This window comes from Onychostruthus taczanowskii, unplaced genomic scaffold (genome assembly GCF_017590055.1).
Source record: "Onychostruthus taczanowskii isolate IOZ18803 unplaced genomic scaffold, ASM1759005v1 scaffold2, whole genome shotgun sequence".
NCBI classification, from domain to species: Eukaryota; Metazoa; Chordata; class Aves; order Passeriformes; family Passeridae; genus Onychostruthus; species Onychostruthus taczanowskii.
Window position 1 is genome coordinate 22,181,825 of NW_024499239.1, and position 17,848 is coordinate 22,199,672.

The following is a 17,848-nucleotide window of genomic DNA, read 5'->3' on the forward strand; positions in this document are numbered from 1 at the left end:
GGCTGGTATTCTTCAAGGAAGCTGTGTTAATCCTACTGTTTTCTTTGTACAATAAAATTTGGTCTATGAGGAAAACTTCTGCTGCTCTATTGACGGTGCCACAGTGCAGCGTGATGCTACCAGAAGGGAGCTGCTGCTGTGTCATGCTGCTTCTCTTGTACACAAAACAGGTCCCAAGGACCTCTAAAGGGGTTTGCTGGAATACTACAGAGGACAAAACAGACTTCTCATTTGAAATGCAGGTGCAAGGAAGGTTTTCCTTGCTGAGAACCACACGCCTTTCTAACAAATTCGGCAGAATATATGGCAGCATGCTCCTTTGTGTTACTGAGTAGGACTGCACATGAAATAATAACTAGGCAGTGGGTCAAAGTTCCCTATTTCCCTGTGTTTGATGTTGTAGACAAAATGGGAAAGAAGCAGTTTGGAAACATACAGGTAGCTTCCCTCCTAACTTACTGAGCAGGCTGAGAGCAAAATATCAAAAACACCAGCCTCTTGTGGAAAGACAGACGTATTGAAAAGAATTAGTAAAATTACTTTGAAAGTGACTTTTTTGTTGATCCTGTTCCAATATTCTTGTTTGTATAAAAAATTTGGAGCCTAATTTTTGAGTATATAGATACTTGAGCTGATACAAAAATCTCTACTTCGGGGATGATATTTTAAGCCCAATGAAAAATGTATTGTTATCAACAGGAACTTTCCACTGGGGCCATTTTCTGTTCTGCTTCCCAAAATAAAGAAAAAATGCAAAAAAAAAAGAAAAAAAAAAAAAAAAACAAAACCAAAAAAAAAAAAACCCCAAAAAATATAAAACACCAAAAAGAGAAAGGATTTGTTATTCTGTTTTAAAGAGTAACAAGGCACAATCTTATTGTCTACTACTACGACTACACTACTTACATTGGTTTGTTCTCTCTTGTCTCTGCAGCAGAAATACAAATAACATCAGCACTGTAACCCACCCAGAGAGAGTTCAGAGTGCAGAGTCCATGCAAGAGCTAAGGACCATTTTGGTAGAATTTAAGTATTTATTAAGTATTATTATCCCAAAATACAGTTTACAAGAGAGGAGTGGGCAGACAGGCATTGTGTAGACTCTCTGCCAAAACTCTCTGTAGAGGCCACTTTGAGTGGTTCAATCCAGCATGTGATTTGCTTAATGAAAGACACTTCTCCAGAAGATTTTGGCAGACTCAATCAGTTCAACTGCCAGGCAGTATTCGTGTGATTACAAATGTTACTGATCACATTAGATACTTAATAAATCTCTCCAAAAAGATCACAGCTACTGTGTGGCTCTGAAGAAATCAAAATTGTCAGACAGATTACTGTGTTTGCTGTGCACTGGACTATTGATACAACTGGGGAACAAATCTCTTCCTTGGACTGCCAAGTAGTCATTGATAACTATTAATTTCTAGATAATGCCAAGTCTGCTTGTTTGTAAATGTTTATCTATGCATCATGGCAAAGTAGTTTCCTTTTCATGTTATTCTTCTATAAATACATTAAAAAATTTGACTACACTGACTTTCACAGCTCTATGGCAATTCACATAAACCAAGAGGTTGGCCTGGTAGTCCAAGGTCAATTTTTGGCTTGAAATACCAAAAAAGCAGGATTCTGTCCTTGCATAAAATCCATAAGCAAGACTTTGGCACTGTTTCTTCTCTTGACATTTCAGCAGATGCAATATCACATAGACTTATGACAAACCACAACAAAGCAAAAATAATCTGAGCTGTACCTGTTTTGATAAAAATGCTTTTCCTTATGGTGGGGCACAACTTGCACTCTGTATCTTCCTGTAATTTACTGAACAGCATTTTAAAAATGAATATATGTCCATTGGCCAAATCCCAGTGCTCATTTCAGTGTATTGCATGAAAGCAATCACACAGGCCTCTCTTTTCTGCTCTCAGGAGGAGGGTTTCTGTCTGAAAAAAAAAAAAAAACCCAAACAAAAATCCATTAATCAAAGAACTGAATATATTGCTTTAAAAGAGTATATAACTGATTAGATCTAATCCCTCTGCACAGCTGTAACCAAGGTGCTCTGCTGAGTGAAAAATCATAGTTCTTAGTGCTGGTTTTCATCCAGAAAAAGTGAAATGAGTATATTCAGAACTGAGATGAGTGCTCAGGGAGAGCATTTTTATGTTTGAATATTTTAATTTTCACAGTTAACTTCTAGGGAGTAGGCAGTCAAAATTATTAAAGTGTCCTTTATAAGCGCTGCGACAAATTCCGCTTTCAACTGCACTGCTCTTAATTCCTCCGGGTGATTGATGGCTTCCTGTTGATGATGCCTTCAGTCCTGTATAATTTAATTGTACCAGACAGCAAGTGCTGAGGAGCCAGCTGTGCTCTCAGTTACACTGCTGTTTCTCTAGAACAACTCTGAGTTGAATCCAGCTGTCAGTCTAACCCTGTTGTCTGAAACTCATAATCTTCCAAGGCAGATCTAGGTCTGAGTGTGTGGTTCCTATTTCAATCTGAGTTAAATTACTGACAGTTGCTTTATTATCAGTACTCGAGCAAAAGCTTAAAAACTATTCCCAATATACATAATTTAAAATTACTTGCTGTTGTATTTAGAGTTCTTTAGTGGAAAAGCATTTCCAAGCTTTTTTTTCTCTGTATACAGGGGGAAAAATAATTTTAGATCTTTAAGGATATTCAAGTATCATTTATTTAATTGTGATCAAATAACTTAAATATTTTGTGGATTCTTGTCACACTTTTGGAGAAAAAAAGGCTGAATCTTTTGCACGGCACCATCATTTCAGAAGCCAATTTCTCATGAGACTGGAGATTGTTGGTGCAAGGAATTCACATCAGCAAGTGCAATTGTGACTGAAGAGAAACTTCTTCCTGAGCATATCTTGTGGTTTTCACCCTGTGGTCTGTGGTCCCTCAAGCAGTTTGCAGACTGGCTTTGAAGAGTTTCTTGGGGGGAGAAAAAATTTATTTAGTGGGCTTAAATTCACTGTGGATGAGTTTCCCATCTACACTGCAAAAACCCACTAGAGGTTGAAACCCACATGTTAAGAAATTATCTCAAAGCTCTGTGAAACAACAAGGTCTTCAGCCTGCTGGTGTTCCTCTGTCCTGATACCTCCTGTCACAGCAGACACAACAAAGGGCTAATTAACCAAGGCACTTTCCAAAGGAGAAGCTGGGCACTCTATGTGGGTCCTGTCCCCTCCTGCCTGGTCTGGGCAGCAGTGCCTCTGTCCCCCAGCAGTGCCCACTCTCTGTTATTCACTTCTTCTTCTCAGATTCCAAGCTTGTGCAAGACAGGCTGTTTCAGAACAGCTTTCCCTCTCCTCCCCAGCCCTATATCCTCCTCAACTCAAACTTTTGACTTCCACCTTTGCATTAAAGAGGGTTTGTTCACATTCCTTGCCTGCTTTCACTTATCAGCTTAGTGCAACAGCAGGCACTGTTCAACGCTGCTCCCTGCTTGCACAATGAAATCTTGGATGAGTGAATGCTCCCATTGTTGGGAGCCCAGGAGAAATCATAGAATCATCTTAACATCAAACAGGCTTATTGGATTTCACAGTAATGCCAACAAGCTGTCACTGCTACCACAAACTCTGCCTGGGCGTCACTCAGGACTATTTATGGGCAGGAAGAGCAGCTCTGGGAGCACTCAGTTGCAAACTGAAAGACTGTGAAAGAGAGGTATCAATTACAAAAATTAATTTTGGCCTTGATGGCATTGGCTTAGAAACTCCCTGATATGCAGGAGCAATCCTGCATGGGGCTTACCCTTGTAGCAACAATTTCCAAGACTTAGGAGTTATTCAGTGAAGTTATTTGTGTGTCAAATTTGAGAAATTATAGCTGGTCAGCATAAGCCAAGCATCAGCAGTGGTGTAAGGATATGGAAGCTCTACCTGTCAGAGTAGAGAAGGCCACAGGGGGCCTTTGTAGGGCCTTGGTTGCTGTATTTCACTTTAGTATATCTGTATCTCTCAATAATTTGTGTTTAACCAAAGCATCTCTGAGAGAAAGCCCTTTGGAGTATCAATCCAAAGACTGGGAAATGTGTACAGTAATACAGCCTTTATTTACCAGTAGTGTTAAGCTCAGTTGTCTAAGGGTGGGTGATCTTACAAACAACTGGTTCTGTTTGGTTTTGTGATGCACAGCTCCTATGCCCCTTGCTCTGTAACACTGGGACCTGTCTCAGTCATGCCTTGGCATGTCAGGCCTGTCCAGGTCCTCACAGAAATTCATCTTGTGGCACCCTGGCACCAGCTCCTCCCCTTATATTCTGCCTCAGCTCCCCCAAGGCAGCACTGCTCTCTGGTGGGCTGCACCCTCAGTCCACCCTCCCGATAGAACAGACATCACAGACACATCTGAAAACCTCTGTGTGTGGGATTAAGGAATTGTGCTGTCTCCATTGCATTCAAAAAAATCTTTAACTTTCCAGTAAAGTTGATAGCATAAGAACCAGCACAGCTGCAATTGCACCTGGTCTTTACATGTCATGTGTAAGTACAAAACATTTCAGCTGACCCTAATCCAAACAAGTGGAACTCTGCTATGCACCAGAAGAGCCCAGCACAGCTGCTGGAGGTAAAGCCCCTCTACTGACACTTTACCACTTAAGAGTTATTTATTATTACTCAAGTGCATGGGAAACTTTTGGAATGTAACCCACACTCAGAACTTTGTCCTAATCAGTTTGCTACTGATAGCTCAAGAAAGCTGAAGTCACTCCAACTTTACTGTGTAGGGCCTGACACAGCTGCCCAAGGTCACAAGAAACCAAAGGCAAAGCTATAAAAATGCCTTATTGTTTGAGACACATAATTGTCTTATGTCTCTTTGATTGGCTTTGCTGGGAATGACAATTTGAGCTCAGTGTGACTGCAGAGGAGCAAGGAACCTTCTCACCTGCCAAGAGGGATGGCCCTGCTCAAAGGAAGGAGAGGTAGGGCAAGACATGCACAGAGGGATTTATTAGAGGAGAGAGACCTCCTGCCTCTTGCAAACTTCAGCAGCAGAACCACTGTGGAAATCCTACCCCAGCCAGTTTGCACATATTTACAAACCCACACATATATGAATTACTAAAATCAGGACATTTAACACACCCTCATTTTGCTCACTGAGACCTCTGGGGACTGCCATGTGAAGTGGCAGAATCCCCTGTGTGCTGTGATAAATGCATGAAAAAATGTGCTTCTCCTTTTCCACAAAGCATCAATCCATGAGCAAAGGGTGTGTGTGTGTGTGTGTGTGCTTCAGTCCACAGCTTAGAAGCAATGGTGTGAGGCAGAGAGTAAATCATCTGTCTTGTTTCCCTCTCCTTTGTACATCTTCTTTCCCTCTCCCTTTGGTGCAGGGACTGTCTGAGGTAATTCCTTAGGCTGTTATGCAAGAAGTCAGACTAGATGATCATTACTGAACCTCTGCAGCCTGTGAAAAACGATCTGTGCTTGCTAGAAACCTATTTGCGGGGATGGGAGTGAGTCAGCAGAGATGTCATGTCTGCTGTAGCCAGACGGGCAGACCTGGCGGCCGGGAGACGGAGGCTGAGGGAAAGCATTCCTGCAGGACACCTACCCGCGCGTCCAGGCCGAACGCCGTCTGCTTCAGGTCCTGCAAGGCCCTCTGCATGAACTCGAACGCGTGGCAGTCAACGCAGGGACGGCCTGCGGAGAGAGGCAGGAGGGGACATCGCTGTCACAGCAGGAAAGCCGGAATTTGGCAGTACAGAGGAGGAATACTTGCCAGGAGAAACTCCAGCTCCTACCAGGCACCCACACCTGTGTGCGTGCAAAGTCAGGCCTGCCTGTGTCTGTCTTTGTGCGAGTGTGAGAGGATCGGCAAGAACCACAGAGTACTTTGCTGGGTGGGCTTTTCTGAACACGGCCCAGACTTGACTCTGCCTGCTGCTTCAGCCCCCAGCCGCTCCCCTTCGAACTGAAATCCTTACCCCTTCTCAGATACGGGTTAATTCTCAACAGATACACCGAAAACAGCAGTTTGCAGTGGTTCAGGAACCAGACAGGCAGGTCTGTTTTTACAGGAGCTCTTACAGAGCAGCTTGGCGAGGGACAATGCCAGATCTGTATTTGGTTCCTTTCACCTGCTGCTGTATTTTTTCTCTGCCAGGAATCCAAAGCATCCCACTGGCTCTGCAGCTGCTGCCAGTGTGTGTGCACAGAGGGGCAGGGCAGGGAAAAGGCAGAGAGTGGAGGAGGAGGGGACTTGACAGCTAAAATGGCTCACTTCTGAACCTGGGCATTTCTGCTCTGCCAGGATTCACCCTGCACCAATCTCTGACTGTTTGAAGTTAGTGATGTGTGAGTTTTCAGAAGAAGAAATTGCAGACACTGGAGGAGATGCAGCGGGAATGGGGAAACGATGACATTTTATACTGATCACAGAGCTCCCATGGTGGGGGGAGTGCCGAAATCCTTGTCCTCATGCAGCCACCTGTGTTGCTCTACCAAAGCAAAGAGGGTGCAAAGCTGCTGCTGAGATGGCTGGGGAGCTCTCTGGAGCCAGGGACCTGCTGAGCAGCCCTGCAGCACCCATCTGTGCCTGGCACCCTGCTGCCAGCACTGCCTTCTGACTTGTGCCTGGAGGAAGGCAGCAGCCAGAGTGCTTTCCAGTCCTCAGCAAGCCTCTGAGGGGTTTTGATCTACTCAGGAGGAGTTTCTCTCCCACCTGTCCTTCTACATCTCCCCTCAGTGCAAGTGGCATCTCAGGGAGACCTGGGGATCGTGCTAGGGATTTAATTCCCAAGCTGTGAGGAGATGCAAAGTCCCCACCTCTGTCAGAACAGCATTGCTCACAAAGACTCTGCCTCTCCAGGCACAGAAGTAGTGACAGGATTGAGCACACTTTAAAGATACTCAACCTCCTTCTGCTTTCAGTATTGCAAGTAATTTAGTTGTTTCCACTTCAGAGCATGAAACAGAGCCCTTAGAGAGAACCTGCATGCTCAGACTGCTGTCAGCAAATCCATCATTCTCTCGGTGTCATGCCCTGCTCCCTCCCCTCGCTCTGGGCTGCTCAGAAACACCTTGCCCTGGCTCCACCTCGGGGAGGTGCTGCGTGCCCTGAAGTGCTGACAAGCACCAAAGTGTTCTCAAAAGCAAAACCTGAAGGAGGAAAAAAAGAAAAATCAGGTGATAAATTAATGTCTCCTGCTTTTGCAGTAGGGAGAAAGCACTTTTGAGGAGAGCCATACATTCTATAATCTGTCTCTGCTTGTCACACTGGAAGTCTTCCCAGGGCTTTGTGAAAGCTGTGATGGGATCACTCACTGGTATTTATGACAGCCAAGTGCTCCTTTGTGGACAGAGAGGCACTAGTGGAATGGCACAACCATGTCAAGTGGTTATTTCACTTCTGCCAGTCCTGGGAAAGCAGCTGCCCTGGTATCAAAGCATTTTCTGTAGGAAAAGGGTGGTGGCACAGAGGACACCTGCCTGTGCAGCTCTGGGTGTCCTGAATCAGCATCTGCAAAGCTCCTAACACAGCACTGCCCCCCAAAGTCAGAAAGCACATGCAGCCACTTTCACCACAGAACAGGACATTCACTCTTTAATGTCGTTTTTGGGCTGTTTTCTCCAGGCACTGCTGTCTTTGGGTCAGGCCAGCATCCCTGCCTGCTGGGAGCCAGTAGCCGATGGCAGATACTCAAGGAAGATACAAGAGTAAGTGTCTAGCAATGTTCTTCCAGCCTACCAGGAGGCTGGAGGATATCCTGTGTCTGGCTGGTGTTTCTACATCTGATAAACCCTCCATGAATTTTTCTCACATTAATTTGCACTGTTGCTTCCTGAATCCACATAAACTTTTGTCATCTGCAACATCCTGTGGCAATGAATTCCACAGCCCAGCTATTCACTGAGTGAACAAAATACCATTCCTGTCTGCTCTGAAGTTGACATCTGCCGCTTTCATTTCCTGCCTCTAATTTTTGCAGTGGAAGAGACAGTTATTAAATAATCACCAACTTTGTCCCACTTATGACTTTGATGTTCTCCATCACTCTCTGCCTTGGTCTGCTTTCCAGAATGAAGAGCTGATCTGCTAAGCTGACCTATCTCTGTGGATTTGACCTCTCTTCATGCCCATAATATTTTCAGCAAGGTGTCATGGATATTTCCCCAGCAGAAATATGTCTAAGCATCTGTTTTACCAAAAAAAAATCTAAGTATGTGCTGTTGCCAATAGAAGCAATCCCACTGTGCTTTCTGTCCTTGGCTATGGCATCTCACACTTCCACCTGCTCACAGGAGAAGGGACAATGCAGCTCCTCCATCAGCTGGAGCACTGACCTTTCTGCCCCCAGAGCAGATCCTGAATGCCCAAGTTCTGGGGCCAGGAGAAGAAACAGTGCAAGGAGAGGAGACTGGGTTATGGAGAGGAGAAGGGCAGAGGCAGCAAGGCTTACATCAGCTTAAAGCAGTCATGAAACCAAATCTTAAGTCACATCATAGCAAAGTATAGCAGAGTGCCATTAATTCCTTGCTGACAGCTGGAAACAGACTATCATTCATAGGGAGACTTAACAGGTCTGTGGATTAACATAATGAGAATTATCAAGAGCCAGCTATAACTCTTTAAATGGATCCTGTCAGCACGAAGACTGTATGTGTCTTTGTGTGTTTTGGGAGAAGTGGGGGAAGGAAAAAAATATATTTCTTGGCTTCTTCTTGGTGAAGACCTGGGACTGAAAGCAGTTTGTAAGTATAATTTACTTTCCCTTGCATACACTTGGTGTTTATTCTTTGTATTTCATGCACCTTGGCTAATGAAAACAGACTGACCAGCTTCTGGTCTTCAGATTCCATATTTTAGCTTTCACAGTGGGTGATCTGGGCTATAAATGCAGTGGGAGGTTGGGGAAATTACTTATTTTTTTTTTTCTAGCAGTTTGCAGAGAACTTTAAAGAAAAAAATCTGTAAGTATTAGTAGCACCACTTCAAACTTGAACAGCTTTTTGCATATGCTAAGTGCTGTAAATAAAGTATAAGGACACAATTAATCATTGCTAATTAGAATTATGCATAAAGAGCTGTGCCTGGCTGTGTGACTGGCAGAGAGCAGGGGATGGTGCCCCGAGCCAGAACTCAGTGTCTCACACAGGACAGGATCTCTCTGCACTGCTGAAGAGATCTGTGACTCACTCTCATGCTCCTCTCCTGTGACTCCTGCACCTCCCACACTTGTACGGAGCACTGCTGCCCCTGTCCTGCTCATGATGCTGCAGGAGGGACACATTCCTCCCACCAGGTGGGAGACAGACTGTGGGGTCCATGCAGGAATGTTCCTGCTAAGGGTGTGCTGCCAGTGTCACGTCACACACCTGGGAACAGAGAAAAGCATCGAGCACTGTCACTATAGGACACAAAGTAAAATTATGCAGACACTGGAATCTCTAAGGTAAAAAGAAGGATGATTAACTTCTGACTCTAACATTTATAGATTTTCAAAAGTGACAGTGGATTGGAGGATGACAGTGCCATCTCTCCAATGACACTGGACAAACCAATAGTCCATCAAATTTCTCCTCCTCCAGAAAAGAATGTAAAACAATTATTTAAATAAAGTGTGTGAGAAAGTTCATTGCAAGAATGTAAACATCAGAAGGCTTAGAAGAACTTAGAAGAACTTAGAAGAACAGGGTGACAGAGACCCACACTGCTCTGCCCTGCAGAAGGACACTAAATATGGCCCATGTCCACCCTGTTAAGAACATGCACTGGAGACCCCTCTGGGCCATCCAGGATCTCACACCCAGCAGTTTGTCTGGGCTGACAGTAAGGCCATAAATGCAGCAATAGGGAAAGTGTGTGCTGCAGAGGCCATGCCCTCTGAAAGGGTCAGTGCCCACGGGGATCAGCTCCTGTTGAGATGTAGCCAGTGGAGTATCAAGAGGGAAAGGATCCAGGAGTGTCTGTACTAGATCACACCAAAATGAGTGCCCTACCCAGTGCCCAGTCTCCCACAATCTGCATTGCTTGAGGAATATTGATAGTCTGGGAGCATTCCCAAGCCTTGAGAGCATGGGATAGCTCCACTCTGGAACAGTCAGCTCTATCTTTCAGACAGAGAAATGGCCTCTTCTCATGGACACCAGTGTGCCAGGCTCAGTCCTGGCAGGGTACTGGCACAGTCATGTCCCCATGCCAGGGTGCATCCCTGGGCACTGTTACACCTTCATGGACAGCAACGGGTGCCTTGGAATAGCATGAGAACAGGGCAAGTCTGGAGGGATGCACCCCCAAAGACGCTCCCAGGTCTCAGGAATATGCTAAGGCAGCCCCTGAGCCAGAAGAAATGCCACTGTGTCTAACAGCCCTTTCTAGGATTTTTTTCCCTTGAATTTAACCAATTGGTTCTGCAATCTCACGCAAACCTTTAGCATCCACCATGTCCTAAGGGAAGAGTTTCACAGGTTAACCATCAGGAAGAGCCCTGACAGGCCAAGGAAAGTGTCTGGAGCACTTAACAGCTATGCAGCACTCTCCCAACAAGTGGCTGACAAGGACCATCAGGAGTTCCTTGTGGCTTTAAAACTCTGTCCCTGCAGCAGCCCAAAACAATTTACAATTCACTGATCGGCTGGCAGCCTTGCTCCTGGCCTATTCTCAGACAGAAATAGCATTATGCTTTTGTAGCAGTGCTCACAGCCTCTGCTCCTTGGGATGGGGCTGTGTCTCTCTGGGTAACATTGCCACAGAAACACTGACCTGCCCTTCATTCCACACTCTTACATCCAGGAGTAAGACAAGACAAGGAATCTTCCTCAAAGGCTGTTCAAGGGACTCCACAAGGGACTGTGGAGGCTGTTCAAGGGACTCTAGCCATCCTGGCTAGAGGATGGTAATAAGATGGTAAAAGACTCCCTGACACTGTAAGAAGGATGGGACAGACATTTTCGTGGGGCCTGTTGTGATAGGTCAAGGAAATAAAAGAGGGTGAAATTTAACTAGTTAAGGAAGAAGCTTTTACTGTGACAGTGTGAGGCGCTGGCATGGGTTGCCCAGAGAGGTTGTAGATGTCCTGTCCCAGGAATTGTTCAAGGTCAGGTTGAACTCAGCTCTGAGCAACCTGATCAAGTTAAAGATGTCCCTGCCCATGGCAGGGGGCTGGACTAGATGAGCTCTAAAGGGCCCTTCCCACCTTTCTATGGTTTTATAATTCTGTGAGACTTGGGTCAGAAACCCTGGCCAAGAGTTTTGTTTTGCAGTTCAAATGGGAGTTTTCACTACATAAGTAGAACAAGAAACTCGTTTTCCCAAATGTGTTGACTTGCCTCTGCTAACACAGACATGCAAAAAGTATGTACAATTTATTTTCCAAGCCTGACTTTCTCTTTGAGGAGATAAAATGGACTGCTCATCACAAAACTTATTAGAATTAATGAATTCCTAGGAAACAGACACACAAAATAGCAGTGAGATCTGGTTTAGAACAGACCGAAACTTAGCCCTAAAAAAAAAAAAAAAAAAAAAAAAAGATAATGGAAAAAGAAAGAAATTCAACACCTAAGTTCCATCTAACAGAATTAATTGCTAATAAAATGCAGTGACAAAATCAGACCTTGTATTAAATATTTTGATAGTCATATAAAAAGATATCTGTGATACAAAGTAAGCATGACTAAGAACTAGAGATTTGTTTTTATGCAATTATCTTTCTTTGTTGTTTTTTTAAAGAAATTCAACATCTAAGTTCCATCTAATGGAATTAATTGCTAATAAAATGCAGTAACAAAATCAGACCTTGTATTAAATATTTTGATAGTCATATAAAAAGATATCTGTGATACAAAGTAAGCATGACTAAGAACTAGAGATTTGTTTTTATGCAATTATCTTTCTTTGTTGTTTTTTTTCCCAGAGGACATTTTATGTTTCTAATGAGTGGCTATTTCCCACTTGCTGTCACCAAAACACCCCGAGAACATTGACTCCATCCCCTGTAGCTTTGAACTATTGCCTCCTTTTGGAGCTGAGAAAGTTTATAGACTTACTCAAAACGACAGAGGAAACTCATATAGAGCTGTGATCCAAATTCAAGAGCTCCCAGCTCTGTGATGTTCTCAAGCCAGTCTGTCATATTGATTAATTTTTTAGGTTTGCGAGATTTCAGAAATTTATATTTGCTTTCCAAATGCACAGTTTGGGTAAACATCCCCTGTGTTGATTTGTAGTAGCTACAAGATAGTTGAACTTGACCTATTGTTCCAACCAAATACTAAAATAAGCAAGATGTAATGCCCCAGCAGAAATACACACAAATTTTCTTCTTACAATACTCAGACAAGTAAGGACATCATAGGTATTGTGGCAAATCCGTGTATATCAATTAAATCTAGCGAAATGAAACTCTCAAGAAGCAGATCTAAAAGACCTACAAACAAAGAGCTTGAGCACAAGCTCAACTGAAAATTAAGAGTATGCAATTAGCATTTTTTTCCTAAATAACTACTAATCCTTTGCTTGCATGCTGTTTCCGTGACCGCTGTTTTCACGTGCTTTGCTGGCATGGCACAAACTCATCATTAATCGGACAACACCAGGCTTCCCTGGAGCAGGGAGCCCCTGTGGCTGCTGGGGGCAGTGGAGGAAGGCAGGCAGGGCAGGGTGCAGCAGGTACCTACTTTCTGCAGGGATGGCACTCCCGGAGTCCTGGCCAGCGCCCACGAGCCTGGCGCTGAGCAGGCTGAGCACCGACAGCAGCAGCATTCCCACCCGCGCCTCGCTCCTCACGGCCGGCAGCGCCATTGCTCTCGTCAATAATTCAAGCTGTCTTCCCTGCCTGCAACGAGGAGAAGCAGTGAAAAAGCAGCAGTTTGCTCCCTGCACGCTCCTCACAAAGAAGTGGGTGAGATGTGATGAGCCCAGACCCCGTGCACGCACAACCCCACTCGCACGCGCTGCTGCCAGTCACGCCGTGGGCCCGAGGTGCACCCCAAGGACCAGCTTGCCCAGTACCTGATCCTTCTCCTCTCCTGTGTGCCAGACCCTTGGAGCAACTGGAGAGAGAGGCAAGGCTCCAGCAGCCACTCCGAGCATGCGCCCCTTCAGCATCCCCCCTTCCCTGATTAGGGTCATTGCCATGGAGATTTGCTATAGCAACACTGAAAAATTGGAGCTGCCAAGTGGAGAAGAAGATTTAAAGGGACCACAATGTGATGGGTGGTCACTGCTGCACTCCTCCTCTGCTCCCAAAGGCCATGCCCTCTCCCTGGCAGACACTGGCTGCTGCCACCCACATAAGAGAGTCTTGGGCAATTTTTGTGTTTGTTGCTGTTATTCCCGAAGGGACTGTGCTGAAATACACAGCTCCCATCCCCTGCTTTAGCTGTAACTCACTTTAAGTGAGATTTCATTCTGCTAGGCATCAAATGAGAGGAAAACTCAGAAGTTTGCTTGGCTAAATGAAGTTGCAGGGCCTGCTGATGGTACTCTGTACTTTGGGGAAGAATCCATTATGGCCTTTGTTTAACTACACTGAAAATGAGGCCTTGTGGACAAGAGCATCCCTGGCACATGGACCAACCACAAAAACAGATCCTGCACAGCATCACCTTAGGGTAACCATGATAAGAGCCCAGCCAAAACCTACTCACTGCAAAAGTTTAAGGATGTTCTCTTCAAACACAACTTTTGGTCTGGGATTAGCCCTTATTTATTTATTTGCTTATTTATTTATTTCTTGTCCCCTGACAAAGTTAAAGCAGGAAGTTTCCTGGACAGGGAATCTGTGTAAGCACCTGTCTGAAACCAAGCATTCAGGGGAGGTGATACTTTTGGAAAAGAGAAAGAAATGCTCCAACACCTACCTGCTTGCCCCAGAGCGTGATTAAAGGCTCATTTTGCAACATAACTATTCAATTAATGGCTTTGTTGTTCTCACAGAAGGACACTCCATCTCCTCTCACCAAGGAGAGGCTCCAGCCTTCCTGGCCTGTACAGAATAACCACCCTGCCAGGCTGTGGAGGTATCAGTCTTCCCAGACATAGACTTAGTTTATCCTTGGCTTTCTCAGCCCCAGCAACTCCCACCAGCACTGTCCTCTGCTGCTATTTCACTAGTTCCTGTGGCTTCTTCATAATTACCTCTTACAGCCCTCCCTTCAATGCTTGTGCTTTTGGATCAGGGTAGTTTAAAAGTCCTCTCACAGGACCTTTTGGCAAAGTGGACATGCCTCTCTTGCAAGGGGGCAGCCCAGAGTTATGGAAGCAATTCCTACAAGAATGACACACTGCCAAATTTTTAGCCCACAGTGCAACTGAAACTCAAATTCCCTTGTGTGGAAGGTCCAGCAGAAGGTCTCATCCACTGGGATGTGGGTGAGACTGTGTACACATATGCACCAAAATGTCTCCACTGGCTTTATGAGAAGCTAAGACTCCTAATCCAAGCTCAGATGCTGGATGCCTGAAGTGAGGTTGTATGAGATGGATCAGTTTTACATTGTTTGTCTCATCCCAGCCCTCCCAGTCTTGTTAAAGGAGCAGCTCCACAAGAGCCAGGATAGAAACAAACATTATAGAGCTTGACTGTACACTCATCATGGGCTGGTCACACTGTCTAGCCATGATCTTCAGTTTTAAATAACATCAAATGGGAATTCTGGCACAAAATCCAAAATCCTCACACTTCCATTCACCCTGGCATATGAGTTTCTTGCCCATACTCTCATTATAGTCCCATAGCTATAACCCACTTTTCATACATGGATTTCAAGAAAGGGACAGGAAGGAATTACCTACAGGTGCAATAACCTTTGATGAGGTAGAAAGAACTATTTGTTCTAATATTTTTTCAAGGTATCAGTGTAACCTTTTCTCAAATTCTAACTACTGTGATATCTGCAGTAGGACATTCTGTATCCACCACCTAAAGGGGTACAAGATGTTATTTCAGTGTTGCTTATACTACTAAGCTTAAAATTATGGTGGTTTTTTTCCACTGTCTTTTCAGTGCCAACATAAACCAACCAGACATTACATTTACAGAGTCTGGCCAGTTTTTGTGTCAAATGCCAGGGTCTTTAAGAAACTTGAAAAAAGTTTCCAACTCCTCCTGCTAACCATGTGGTCCAAGATATGGTTCTCAATTCACAGAGAACAGGAGCCAGTCTGCATGGAAAAGTTCCAGAAATCTGTGCTATTTTCTCACCTCCAACAAAGCTGAAGAGGAGAGACACGTGAAAACATTTGCATGACTTGCTTGGCTACTACATTACTATTGGGTGTCACCATAGCTAAGGAATACCAGTACTAAATTAACTTTGGGAGACAAGAAAATTCCAAGAGATTCACAGAAGTCTGTTTAGTGTCTGAAAAATAGCATTGTGAATCCCAGAGGGCTGTCAGAAATATTTTTACTTAATTTTCGTTTTCCTACAGAGAATACACACCTTATAATTTTTTGCTAAAAGAGAAAAATAATTTCCTCCAAAGCAATCAGAATGATCAGGCATTTAAGGGGAAGATGAATAGTGAGGATAGACATCTGGTGGCTTCCTTGGAAAACTTCTTATTGATTCCTAAGTGTTACAGCTATTGAAAGTTACATCTTTGAAGTGGGGGAAGAAAATTTATATATCCAGTTAAAATGACTTACATTAAAGGCCTGAGTTGAATATGTGTGCATAAAAGGAAGATGCAGGCAAAGGTTCTGGTCTCAGAACTAACTCCATTATTACAGTCATGGGCACACATGGCAAACAGGGCAGTTAATCCCAGCTAATACAAAGTGTTACATCATTGCCCACTCACATGGTCATCAGCCCTTTGTTGGACTCAAACAGAAGAAAAAGCCACAGGCACAGAAGAATCTGTGTCTGGTCACCATTACCTGAAGGACAGAAGGGCAGGAGAATAACCCCAGACATAAGCCCAGAGAGGCCAAGACAAAAAACCAGACAAAAGCAGTATGAAACATGAAGAACAGCAAGAAAGCATCCTTTAAACACAAAGGGAGTAAAATAAGGAAGACAAAACCCAAAAGAAGGGTTTATTCTTTGTTCAGCAGAAGGGGAAAGTTAATCAAGTTGATGCCTTGAAAAGTGGTACAGAACTAAGCATCTCTTTTATCCACCAATGAAAACAAGGCGAGCTAGTGAGCAGACGGCTCACACAACTAATACCAGTGAACATGTTTTAGGTGAAGACACTTAGCAGAAATTTACTTTGGTTACTGATACTTGTAGGTTTGTGATAGTCCCTTTTCTATGTTTTGATCTGCCTGGAGCTCTCTTTTGACTCAGGGCTATCACTAGACCCACCACAGGAGACTGAAAGAAGAACCTAGAACAACCACCATGGGCAATTACTGCTGAGAGCTCAGGGAAGATGTGACTTGTGCCAGTCTTGGAAAAGGGCAAGTGCAGTGGTGCTGTTAAATGAGACAGAGAACTGGAAAAAGACACACAAGGCAATTTACCATCCATCCCTGAGAATGTTTTTCAAGCAATAATCCCACCAACATTTTGTGTTTGAAAAACAAGAACTGGAATTGCAAATAAGAGCTATTTGTCAAGAATCAAGTCAAACTAGTTTGGTATCCTTCTGTGACAGGGTAACAGGCCTTGCAGATAAGGAAAGCCAAATTTAATCAATTCCAGGGCTGTGTCACACAGCACTGTCAGAAACAACCTAAGGAAACCTCTGAGGCCAGCAAAACTGGCTGGGTCACTGCTGGGAGTTGGCAGTGGGTCACTGTCCCCTTGGAAAGATGCATCACATCAGGACTGCAAAGACTCAGTTCAGGGGTTATTCAGCATTTCATTAGATAACTGGATAATGAATAAGCAAAGTGGTTTTTAAGATGCAACATCAGCCTGGAGGTTACAAGCAATGCTGGTGGAGAGGGCTAGAATTCTAAACCAGGCAGACAAGCTAGAAAAAAGGGTCTAAAAACCAAATGAACTTTTATAAAAATGAGAGCAAGGTGCTACACTTCAACAGGATTAATCAACAGCTCATATATGGAATGGGGAATGGCCCATTAAGTGGCACTTCTACGGTGAAGCTAGGAAGTCACAAGCTGAAATTGGTTTACAATATTCTGTTGTTCCCCCAAGAATACAATTATACTGGGACATACAAAAAAGAAGTGCAAGAGCTGAGGCTGACTTCAGCACAAGGCCTGAGCTGCAGTGCTGTGTCTGGTTTGGTCACTGCAGTACTAGGAACTGTCAGAGACACCACCAGCAGCAGAAATAACCACATTTAAATGGCAGCCAGGAGGCACAACCAAAGCCTCTGGAAAACTTCATAATAATGAGGATGGCTCTGGGATGGATTTCCTGCAGGGAAATATTTAACCCTGCAGGTACAAATTAGACATCATTTGGGAATGGCATTGGGATAGTGGCCCTGCATAAAGACAAGGGAAGAACTGAGCAATTTCTTATTGATACCTTTCCCTGTCCCTTCTCTCCTAATTCTGTGATTAAGAATAATTTTGTTCCCCGGGCAGTCACTCCAGCTCTCTGTGTTATAATTCCAGCACAAACACAGATATCCCTGGAAGAAATTAATTGCCCTTGTGCAGCATCTGAAATTCAGACTAATTATTTCTCCTCCCTCAGTTATCAGGGCAAAGGAAATGTTTATTCTCATTTAAACAAGCATGATGTCAGAACATTCCCATTCTGGGGTGGGTCACTGATAAGGCAATTCGGAGACATTTGGCTGCAGGGCAGCTGGCAGGGCCCACAGTTCCTTCATCTGCCTTTAAACAAGTAAACCACAACCTTGCCAATGAATTGAGAGCTGAGAGGCTGGTGCACTATTTGACATTTTAGCCCATAAACAAAATAAATTCTATTCC

At 44.2% G+C, this 17,848-nt stretch overlaps 1 protein-coding gene across 1 annotated transcript; it reads right to left on the reverse strand.

Annotated features, from left to right (window-relative positions):
- Positions 1 to 1,246: 1,246 nt before the first annotated feature.
- Positions 1,247 to 13,047, reverse strand: CUNH4orf48 (chromosome unknown C4orf48 homolog). Its single transcript, XM_041402960.1, has 4 exons — positions 12,994 to 13,047; positions 12,660 to 12,817; positions 5,593 to 5,681; positions 1,247 to 1,943 (listed from the first exon to the last, which is right to left on the reverse strand). The coding sequence occupies exons 2-4, from the start codon at positions 12,781 to 12,783 to the stop codon at positions 1,878 to 1,880; spliced, it is 279 nt and encodes a 92-aa protein (XP_041258894.1). The 5' UTR covers positions 12,784 to 12,817; positions 12,994 to 13,047; the 3' UTR covers positions 1,247 to 1,877.
- Between the last annotated feature and the right edge of the window lie 4,801 nt (positions 13,048 to 17,848).